The sequence below is a fragment of the Patiria miniata genome, unplaced genomic scaffold, assembly GCF_015706575.1.
Source record: "Patiria miniata isolate m_02_andy unplaced genomic scaffold, ASM1570657v1 HiC_scaffold_7, whole genome shotgun sequence".
NCBI lineage: Eukaryota > Metazoa > Echinodermata > Asteroidea > Valvatida > Asterinidae > Patiria > Patiria miniata.
In genome coordinates, this window is record NW_024037074.1 from 7304492 (window position 1) to 7316046 (window position 11555).

General features: G+C 41.4%; 1 protein-coding gene across 1 annotated transcript; it reads right to left on the reverse strand.

The window, feature by feature from the left end:
* Positions 1-1873: 1873 nt before the first annotated feature.
* Positions 1874-9169, reverse strand: LOC119718818 (trypsin alpha-3-like). Its single transcript, XM_038188238.1, has 5 exons — positions 8902-9169; positions 7607-7757; positions 4630-4883; positions 3460-3602; positions 1874-2685 (listed from the first exon to the last, which is right to left on the reverse strand). The coding sequence occupies exons 1-5, from the start codon at positions 8942-8944 to the stop codon at positions 2500-2502; spliced, it is 777 nt and encodes a 258-aa protein (XP_038044166.1). The 5' UTR covers positions 8945-9169; the 3' UTR covers positions 1874-2499.
* Between the last annotated feature and the right edge of the window lie 2386 nt (positions 9170-11555).

Here is an 11555-nt window from a genome sequence, read left to right on the forward strand (position 1 = left end):
GTGGGTGGGGGTGTGTGTGTGGCCGGGGGGGGGGGGCTGGTACCATATTTCAATAGGGGGTGCTGTTCAAATTCGACGATTATTAACACTACATTACAGAATGGTGTACCGTATTTTGAACAGGCGGGCATTATACCAGTATATTTTTGGGGGGAGTCGGGGGGGGGGGGGTTGACTTATTTTAGGAATTTGTATGATAATTTTTTTTTTTTTGACAGAGCTGGTTTTTTTTTTTGACCCCCCCCTCTGGATCCGTTACTTTTCTACTAGATATATGTTACTTTTCTACTTTCAGGTATGCCTCTATTTGTTTCGTTGACTGGCATTATTCGATGTTCCTCTTGTAATTCCATTGAATAACAGAATTTATGCAGAACTGTGAACTCAACCAAGATGTGGTGCTTTTTGACCGGACAGCACTTCAGTCGCGCAGTTAAGAAGTTTTAAGGCATCTTGGCGAGACAAAAATCAAGCACAGCGATGGTACCGCAAGTATTTTCGGCTTTCTCCACCAATACGCGTACCTTCTACAACCAAGGATTGGTACTCATTTTAGTTTGCAAGATAAGACAAACAAATGTTATGTAATGTGTCCTCAAAAGATCGTCATTACGAAAGGAACTGAGGTTGTGTCATGGGAAACATCCGACGTATATTCGAGTGTCTCAGGAGAATATTGTTTTCCTGTATTCATTTTAATTGGGCCTCGCTGGACACTTTACCGTTACACAACAAAATTAATTGGTATGATGGGCCGATAATTGGTAGGAGGCGATAATTGGTAGGAATTGTGTGCGCAGGCGTATTTTACGTCGTGTACGTCGTGGTACTCCTGCACTCCGACTTTGTTGTTTACGATAATTACCTTGTGTGGACATTATTTTGTTTTAAAGAAAAACCTGTAAAAAACCCCAAATTTTACTATCACTGTGAAAACTCTTTCAACCTTTTTTTCTGTGATTCCCTAAGTAGTGTTTTCCTTCATTTTGCCACACAAACCTAACCCAAACATGCTTCTAAACCTGTTTTTTTCCAGAGAGGGGGGAAACATTGTGTGGACGTGCAGGGTAAGTCCACACAACGTCGCCTCTACCTGGTTTATGTGGACCTCTTTTGTTCGGAAGTCCACACAGTGAATGTAATGCTTGTGGGTGCACACCGGTAAATAGGCCTAAATCCGTCCGCCGAGCTCATGAATAAAAGTTATACCCTCAAAATATTCTATATTAGAGAGTTCTGAGCGCCGTAAAATTGGGGAATTGAAGAAATATGGTAATGAACCTCTGGCCCGGACTTGAGGCTTTCAATTCTGAGCATTTTGGATGCTATTGGGCTCGAAAGTGGGACTATTTTGCCACGTTGTGGAGGGATCGTTTTTCAAGATGGCTGCCGTTCCACTTTGGGGAAAATAGGGGTCGTCTTCTTTGGGCGAGAATTTCTCGAAAAGTCAATGGTCAACCCCCCAAAAATGAAACGAAATTGAAAGACGACATGTCGATCATCATTTTTTTGTGCGGCTTAAATACCTGTGAGAGTTCTGAGTATTTTTAAAAGAATTTTGAAGTATGGGCATTTAGCACTAGTGTCTATGGGAATTTATGTGCAGGGTTGCATCCTTGTACACCACATGGTGTGCGCACGTAGGTGTGCACCCGAGTATGTGCGTACTGCGGCGATGGTGCACTGGAGTTTCGTAATACTTTGCAGGACGTTTCTAAGTTCAAGGGGCACAGTGCGTCTGTAATGGTCGCAGATAACATTCGGACGGAAATTCATGATTTTCAAAAAGTGGGCGGGGGAGACCTACCCCTCCCTTCGCTTCCACGGTATGCAATAACGTCCATCAACAATAATGGGACCATTGTAGACTTCGTTGACATATGCTTGTTTTTTTGTTTTAATTGCTCAAATCAACACTTCAAATTTAACATGCACTGCAATGCAGTAGAGGGATTGGGTCTTGCTCAATCACGTGACATCACACTGACATCAGCACCGGCTTGTCGAAGCAAGATTAGAAATATATCAATCGGACAAGAAGACCGACGAGTTATTTGAAAGGGTGGTCAGTTTTGTTTGTGGTTATTCAATCAAGTTTTGCACGCTTTGGTATACAAGCTAGATGATAAATGAAAGCTATCCCACTGACTCTGGAAAATCGACTACAGACTTTGGCTTAAAGCTTTGGTATCCGTTTTTGTGAAAGAAACAAAGAAAGACAGAGAGAAGAGGAGAGAGCTGGGTGGGGAGAGAGAAGTGGTTGCAAGGTTTGTTGATTTCACCTCTTCACTGCATGCATTGGCTACTATACTCTAAGTTTTCTAACACTACTCTAAGTTTACTACCACTAATTCATTGAAATGTTCTGTTCTTATTGTGTCCAATCTCATCTTGCGGAAGTGACGGTATTAGGACTGACGATAGTGTCTACGATCGCCCCGTCCATTGCTATATTTTCGAGCGGGATCGTGGGTCAATCGCTTGGCTCTTTCGGTGGCACTAGCAGTTGACGGCTCCGCCAGTAGTGCTAGAAATCCAGCTGCAGTAGTTGCCTACAGTTGTGTAGACACCGGCATAGGAGGGTGAGGCGCAGCCGTAGCCCCAGCTGACTATGCCTTCCAGAATGGTACTGGACGAGTGGGAGCTGGCACCGTGGCCACTGACGATTGGGCCGCCGCTGTCACCCTGAACAGTGAGAGAGAAAGGGACCAAATCTGTCAACAGAGGTCGGGATTTGGGGCAGATAACAGGTATAGACAAGAGAAGAACCCGAGCCGGCTAGGGCTGGTAATAACACTCACGTCTATGGGAAATGACAGTAGCCGCTATCAGCGGCATCCATAGGTGCGTGCGCGTGTTATTTCCGGCGTAGCAAAATGTTTATTAAATACGGTCTGTACCCAGAAAATTACATTGTTACCCATTTCAAATGTGACTTTGGGATTTCAGTGTCACTACCAAGCATTTCTCACATTGAAGTCCGCACATGATCAGTAGATTGCGCAGTTATTTTGTTATGCAACCAAGTAAAGTCAATTACCGTAATGCGCATGCGTCAGTTGAGAAGAGAAAGTCGAATTTTATTTTATGGACCACCAGGAGTTGATTAAACACAATGTAGGGATCAAAATTCACTTTTGGGGAAAATTGGCAATGACAAACCCTCAAGGAATTGAACCTGGAACCTCAAGCCTTCAGATCACTGATTTATGATAAGCAGGTGACATTTAGTTTTCCAAGAGATGTGTTTCACTCATGTGCATTACTGTAACTAACTGTATTTGTTGCATACAAAATAATTTCGTGCGGGACATACCGAGCGCGCGCAACGTACATTGTGTGTTAAAACCTTAGGCAGTTGGGGACCGTTAATGAGGTGTGGAAAGAGTATAAAATAATATGCTTAAACATCACAGATTGATGACAAAAAGAGACTGAACGACAATTTGCAACATGTACCTGGCAAGCGTCTTTGCCGGGACTAGCTGCACAGAACATGTTGCTGGTGATTGCTGAGGATCCGTAGTCAGCTTTGCAGGCGCTCAATGACAGGGCGTCCACCTCCACTTCCCTCAACTTTGTAGGAGTAGTCCAAGCACCGCCTGAATTTAACAAAATATAAATGAAATTATAATTGTTTTTGTTTGATCAGATTCTGTTGAAATTGCAAGCATATCCAAGTTCATGGAAACACACATCAAGGAAATAACCATGGAAAGACCGATACCAGACAACCAACCAGCCTATCGGCTAGCCAGCCAGTCAACCAGCTGGCCACCAAACTCATCCAGTCAATCAACCAGTCAGTCATCCAACCAGCCAACCAACCAGCCAGTCAACCAGCCAGCCAACCAACCAGCCGAGTTAGCCAGCTAACCAGCAAACTCCTCCAGCCAGCCATCCAGCTAGCAAGTCGACCAGCCAGCCAACCAACCAGCCATTCAACCAGCCAGTCAACCAGCCAGCCAACCAACCAGCCGAGTTAGCTAGCTAACCAGCAAACTCCTCCAGCCAGCCATCCAGCTAGCAAGTCGACCAGCCAGCCAACCAACCAGCCAACCAACCAGCCAGCCAGCCTGCCAGGGGAGTAAGCCAGCTAGCCAGCAAACTCATCCAGCCAGCGATCAAGCTTTCAAGTCCACCAGCCAGCCAACCAACCAGCCAACCAGCCTGCCAGCCAAGTAAGCCAGCTAACCAGCAAACCCATCCAGTCAGCCATCCAACTAGCCAGTCAACCAGCCAGCCAACCAACCAGCCAACCAGTCAGCCAATCAATCAGCCATCCAGTCAGTCAGTCAGCCTGCCAGCCCAGGGGAGCCAGCTATAGCCAGTAAAGTCATCCAGCCAGCTTGCCAGCCAGTCAACTAGTCAGCCATCCAGCTCCCAGCTAGCTGGCCAACTAACCAGCCAGCCAACCAGTATGTCAGCCAGTCCATTTGGGGAGCCATCCAGCAAGCCAGCAAACTCATCCAACAAGCTAGCAAGCAAGCCAGCCAGCCAACCAACCCTCTCATCCATCTAGCCAGCCAATCAGCCAACCGGCCAGCCAATCGATCAGCCCACCGATCTTGTTTTGTTAGTCGTTTGTTTGTTTGTCTATTTCTTTCATTTCCTTAACGAAAACCTTACTTGATTCGGTTCCCCATCCGCTCACGAGCAGTGTCTTCCCTGCAGTTGGGTACTTGTTGGTTATGGGGATAGTTTTGATCTTTGTACCGGTGTTGGCACTTGAGGCCAGCTTGACCAATGCGATGTCATTATCCAATGTGTTGCTATTGAAGTTGGGGTGACGGTACCATGTGCCCTTGATGTATTGCTGTCCACTCACACTGTGCTGGTACTTGTCATGGTAACCCAGGCCTACCCAGAAAGAGCTGCTCGACCTGTTTGTCGAGGAATAACAAAAATAGTTTTACTATAATATATACTAAACACATTGACCAGTTATAGGGTAGTACAATTCGTCGCATATCTGACGAAGTGACGAATCGGTCATTTTGGAGTTTTTTTTATTAATTGAGTTTTATGGTTAAAAATATTCGAATTTTCAGATTTTTAGGTTTTTAATTCATGAAAACACTTCATTTTTGTTGTTCCGAAACCCACTAAGTGACGAATCGGCACATATCGGAAAAACTTTGTCTTGCGAACTGACGAATAAATTATTCGACGCTTGGTCATATCAGAACAGCGCGCATCCAGTATCTGACGAAGTGACGAATAACCAGTTATTCATTGGTTACGCACACACCCGTCTTAATAATTGAATGGCGTATGAGGGAACCAGGGATCTTCTGTTTCGCGCGCTTTCCGTCAGCTTTCAAAACAAACTAACGGCGCTGCAACATTATAATGATGACTAAAAAGAGATAACCGTTACTACTTCACCTTTATGTAATTTTGTGTATGTAGAGTTGTAATCCTAAAATGAACGGAGTACAAAATGTACTAGGCTAGGACTGCGCGACGGACAGGCTTATACAGACTGGGATTCATTTAAAACGTGCGATATACTTTCCTTCAAAACCGGCGTTTTATAGGAATTCCACAAAAGGTCTACAGCATTTCAAGAAAATCTCGAAAACGGTCCCCTTTAAGTGGCTAATATGAGCTGAAAACCTCATTTTAATCAGCCCATACTGAAATAAAGTGCCTCCTAGGGGATAAAAATTAGGATATTTTTTTTAAACGTGCGGTCCACTTTCTTTCATAAACGGCGTTTCATAGGAAAGCATTATTACTGCATTTCGACGGAGTCCATTTAAGCGGCTACTTAAAGCAAAATACATTATTGGAATAAACCAATGCTGAAATGAAGTGCACCCTAGAAGGTGAAAATAGGATTATTAAATAAAAATAGTATTTATTCAAAACATATGCGGTACACTTTCTTTAAAAACTGCGTTCAATGGGAGACCCGAAATACTGCATTTCGAGATATTCTCGAAAATGGAACCCCTTTAAGTGGCTAATTTGAGCATAAGACCTCATGGGAAAAAGCCCACAATGAAAATAAAGAGTGCCCAGGAAGTGATACTTGGGATGATGACATAAAACTATGTTTTATTTGTAGATTTTCTTTCAAAGACGGCATTTTTAAGGAAACCCAAAACACTGCATTTCGAGATATTCTCGAAAACGGAGCCTCTTTAAGTGGCTAATTAGAGCAGAAAAACCTCATTGGAATGAGCCTATACTGAAATAACGTGTGTCTAGCTGGTGAGTGATGATTAGGATAATGAAGACGACGTTTTATAGGATACCCAAAATTCATTTCGAGATACAGGTTTTGTATTCTCGAAAACGGAGCCCTTTAGGCGGCTAATGAAAGCAGAATGCCTAAGGATAACAAGCCGTTACTGAGATTATTGTACCCTAGAAGACAATAATTATGGGATTTTGTGACAAACCTGATTGTTTTTTAAACAATTGCTGTCTTATATGAATGAATGAATGAATAAATAGTGTTGTTCGTTGTTAGTTTGCATTCACAGCTTTGTGTTCCTACTATTTTGTTGCGTCCATTCGAGATATTTTCCTTTTTAATAACTTTTTTATTAGGCAACTGTATATTATTAAAACATTATAGCAAGTACTTGGATTCGAACGTGGGGTTTAAGTGTTACCATATTTTTTCCTTAAAAGAAAATAGAAAATGTTTGTAAAACAAACACATTTCTTTGAAAATGCGCGTAGTGTTGTAAAGAAGTGACGAATATGCAATGGATTTGTGATGCAAAAACGCGCGCACAGTCAAAATGTTATCTTACAAAGTGACGAATAAGATATTTTTACGTGGCGAATAAGCACAATGACGTTTAAATTTATCTCGCGAAGTGACGAATAAGTTTCACAGCAAAAATTAGACAAACCTTTAGTCTTACGAGTAAAAAACAAATGAATAGATATATTTCAACAATCAAATAACTACCTTGAATAAATTAAGAATGTACAAAAGGGGAAAGTAGCATCGAAAAGGGACACGTAAAATGTGTTCAACTTTAAACGCGTTTTTCTCAGAATTGCGTTTACGCGTAATCGCGCGTATTCGTCGGTTCGTCAGATATGCGACGAATTACGCCTTCTTTGCAATAACCTACAGCGCTAGCGTCACCAAACGGATGGATATTGTCAATATCAGGCCACCTTCATCCCCTAATGGACCCTTCCTGATGCAATTTTTACGGGACTTTTTTTCCCCTCCAGATTTTAAGTTGATATCTACTCTCGATCTCACGCACACGCACCGAACAGTCAATCCCTTCTCAAAATTAGACCATTGTTTGTTGTTATTATGCGAGACATTTATATATACTAGTTTTTTATCAACAGGGTAGGCTTTTCAGTTATTTATACTGCTATTCTTACATTACAATAATTTATTGAATGAAGTTAAAAGGTATAAAAAAAAACAATGAATGGGGAAAAATCAAGATGGCCGCAACATGATAATGGTCTGTAGTGTGAAACTTGGACTGTATGAAATACGCATTGGTTGTAATGCGCATGCCTGGCAGTGACAGGTCACGTGTGAGGGTTGAAGTCCATAAAGAGACCAGATTCCATAGGAGTCCAATTTTCATATGACACCTGTAGTGATACTTACACGCAGTGGGCAGCGGAGACAACCCAATCTTTGTGGACCAGGGTGCCGCCACAAAACTGCCACGTGGTGCTGGAATACAGCGCGACCTGGTACGGACGGCTGTTAGGTGTGGACTCATGTCCACCCACAATCAGTTCACCCAAAGCCGGGGCTGCAATGTTCGGTAGGAAAAAAAAGAGGATTTTAATCCTTTATTATTTTGTTTTCGCAGTAAGGGAGATGACGAAGAGTCATTTTGGTTGCTTACATTCATCTAAAGCAGCAATACTGTAAAATGCAAACAAGCAAATGGGAGGCCCTTGTAGCGTTAAGTTCGTAGTGTGTTCTGTCCAAACCAGACATTTGAAAACGTTCGATTTTTTGTTGTTGTTGAATGTATTTGCATATTTATCCTAAATATGTCTTGAAAATAAGCTCTTAAATTTCAGACTATAATTTGGCCTCTAAATGTGATTTTTATTGGGGATGAGGACCATGCAATTACTGTTTTAAACTTTGTAACATAAAAAACATCAAGTATAACCATTATAACAAAAGTACCAAACAATTAAGAACAATTATCGACCAGCTGTCCAGAACAGTCTGCTTTTTTTATAACATTTATTTACTGACTAAACTTAAAATAAGGAAAAAAAAATTAAGTTGTCTGCATGCTGTAATAAAAACAGAAATATAACGTTCTTAATTTCCGAACCAAACAGCTAAATGGAGTAAAATATAAAACTACGGGGAAAACGATGACGGACGACAGTAAACTTGGAGGAAAAATGGAAATGATAATAAAGAATCGTAAAGTAACTAGATATGGACGCCACAACATGAACGCGTATTGTTGTCATACGGTGGAGCTGTGCTACACATAAAGTTGTTGAATTAACAATAATTGATGTTTTAAAAACAGCCGACCGACCAAGATGTTAATGTGTGTGATTGCAATAGCTTGCGACTACCGCGTACGTTCAACAGATTTTGTTCACGAAAGAAATGGGACTTTTTTGTATCAAGGTGTAGCGTGAAATTAGGACTTCATGAAATATGGACTCATTGGTAGCATTGAGCAAGATATTAGGACTAGGTCACGTGAGAGGGTTTAACCGATAATAGGGTAAAAGAGTCTGATTTTCAGAGGAGTCTGATTTTTATATGACACCGGCTCTATGCAATAAGAGTAAACTGAACCCAAGGGGTGTAGGCCTACAATAACTTGATTTTTGATAAAGCAATGGATAGATCATTCCGATCGCCCAGACAAGGGACACCGTGTAAAACATAAAACACCAAATGTATGAACTTACTCAGTACCGCCAAAAGGCAAGCAAGAGGAATGAAGAACTTCATGATGTGATGCTGGTGATACTCTTAGCCTTGTCTCGAGAAGCACAACTGCAAGTACTGAGACTTGGGCATTTTGGAGCATTTTTATAACCGGGGCAGGCGAGCGGACCGAAGCAGGCGACGTGGTCGCTGATAACCGACTGAACACGGATTGGTTGCAGACAAGGCTTCCGTACCAATGCGAGCTTCACCGCGTCCTAGTTGTTTATCTTATCAAGCAGCTAACAAACAAACAAAAAACCACGGCAAAAACAATATCGAAAACTTGTCTTTATCGGTATGGATACCCTTGTTTTCTAATACATGTACCGCAATATCACCTTCCTGAAAATAACCTAAATTCTTTACTGAGTTCGGCTTGTGCCACAGGCTAATCCGGATACCACTGAATATTCGCGGGAGGCCCCTTTCAATGGCTCAAGCCCCGTGCTAAGTTCGATCATTTAAACAACAGCCGGCGCAATACTTTCGCCATTGATGGGGGCCTCCGGCGAGTGTAGCGTGCTCACAATGATCTATCGGTCAAACTTTTGGACTGGTCGATATTTTCTGCCGAGGGAGGGGGTGGGATGGGAAAGAGTCAGGACAATAAGGGATGTAATCTCTACAGATGAAAACAAATATATTTGGTTGGGCGGGACATTATGACCTGTACTTCCTTGGTCGAAACTTTCAATCGCCGTGAACTTTTTTCCCTTGAGCATTCTGTTGCGCAAACAACTTCAAGTTAATCGTTTGCAAAAATGGCGTCTCGTATCAGTGAGATGGTTTTGGTGGGATTAGTCATGTACTCTGGATTTTTTAAGTTGTTGAAAGCATTCCCTGTGTTCCTCTTAAAACAAGCAAGGTTGCTCTATGTTTTTACCAACGCGTACGTGTGATTGGTATATGTAGCGCAAAACAACTACTGGCGAGAGGTAATTAACTAGCAGGTCACACGTACGACAACGCATGCCGGTTTTGTTTACACCGATTTTTCTTTTCCATCAAGAATTGTGAAATACAAACAAATATGTTTTATCGACTTCAGGGAGCGAACTCCGTGTGACTGTATTCCACAGGCACAGATGACCAAAAAGATAGGTCTTCCTCGGCGATAAATTCAGTCCGCAATCTCAAATGTTTACGTCAAGAGAACACGCAAAACTTGTTTTATCGAACATGGGAAACGACACCTTGGGTAGAATTTTCAGGCCAATTGTGTCACTCGTGTTGGGGCTAAAAACATAAAAAGTTTTATTTTTATTTTATTTCAGCCACATCCAACAGCGCAAGCGCCAATAACAGGATGGATAAATGGAGAGAAGACAATGAGAAGAAGTTACAGTTTTAGAGGTGGGAGGAAAAGCCCAGAAGAATATTCTGGGGAAAACCCACGGAATCAGGCAGGGACTGAAAACCCAATCCACATATTGGCCCAGGCGGGATTCGAACCCGGGTCACAGCGGTGGAAGGCGAGGAAAGTACCGCTACGCCAACCTGACTTGGTTTATAATATAATTATAAGATGCTAACTTTAAGCGATTCGTTGGTGGTCATTCCACGACAAATATTTTCGGTCAGTCTCTGAAAGTTTATAATGACCGTGCCACATCCAATTTACAGAAAAACAACTGACTCAAAAGAGGACATCCACCTTAACACCGATCTACAAAAACATATCCATATATAAATGACTCTTGTTTATTACAGATTGGATTATATACATGCACGTACACATACTTAATGAAATAAGTTTTTTGTTTCCATATTTTGTCGCCTCGTTTTTACAGATATGATGAAATGATACAAAGTCGGCTCCTTTTACAATAAGTGACAGATCGCTTATGATTATCAGAGACTATAGAGGGCTTAATACACCCCTCCTTTAAATCATTAGCCCCTCCCACATTGGCCCAAGACGTAAACTAAAATCAACGGTGTTTCATATTTCACTGCTTATCAAACAAATTTGCTTAAGCAAAGGAAATACTTGCTTAATTAACAGAAGCAGGTCACCAGTCAAATATGTCATGTAATGTCTATTACGTGTGACTGGTTACCATCTGATATTTTTGCTTAGAACGTTAACCTTGCTAAGTAGATTTTCTAGCCTTAGAAGCTACAAGACATCAGACATTCATGAATTCCTCTTCAAGACAATTCTGAGAAGGAAAAAAACTGGGAAAAAGAAAAAGAAAAGAAATGCACAACCCCTTTGAAGAATCTTTGGCCCGATACTTACAATTGCACCGTTAATTTTTAAAAATAGGAAAAATGCTGTCGATATCGGTGAATTATATCGGTGAATTATAAACTTTTCTCCACTTTTAAGTCAACCTGAGAGTTGCAATATCATTTGCACTTTAAGTATTTACAAAGTGAGAAGAAAATACTTCACAAAGATACACTTGTGTTATGTCAGAAATAGTCATGTAAATTACATTTAAATATCGAAGCCTGAACTCAAATGATTCCTGTTTATACTCGAACTCAATCCACATCAAACTTGAATACAAGAGTTTCATTCTGTCTTTACACTCATATTCATGAGGTACTCATACAGCAAAGAGTAATACTCTTTTAAATAATTAAATACTAAGAGCTGTAAACATAGTACTCACTATTCTTACTT

Bases quoted from the DNA above. Each gene is read 5' to 3' on its own strand.
- LOC119718818 (XM_038188238.1), bottom strand. From the start codon at position 8,944: ATGAAGTTCTTCATTCCTCTTGCTTGCCTTTTGGCGGTACTGA. The intron at 3,603-4,629 runs GTAAGGTTTTCG...TGTTAAATTCAG, and splicing joins CGGATGGGGAACCGAATCAA to GCGGTGCTTGGACTACTCCT. The intron at 2,686-3,459 runs GTACATGTTGCA...CTCACTGTTCAG, and splicing joins CCGGCAAAGACGCTTGCCAG to GGTGACAGCGGCGGCCCAAT.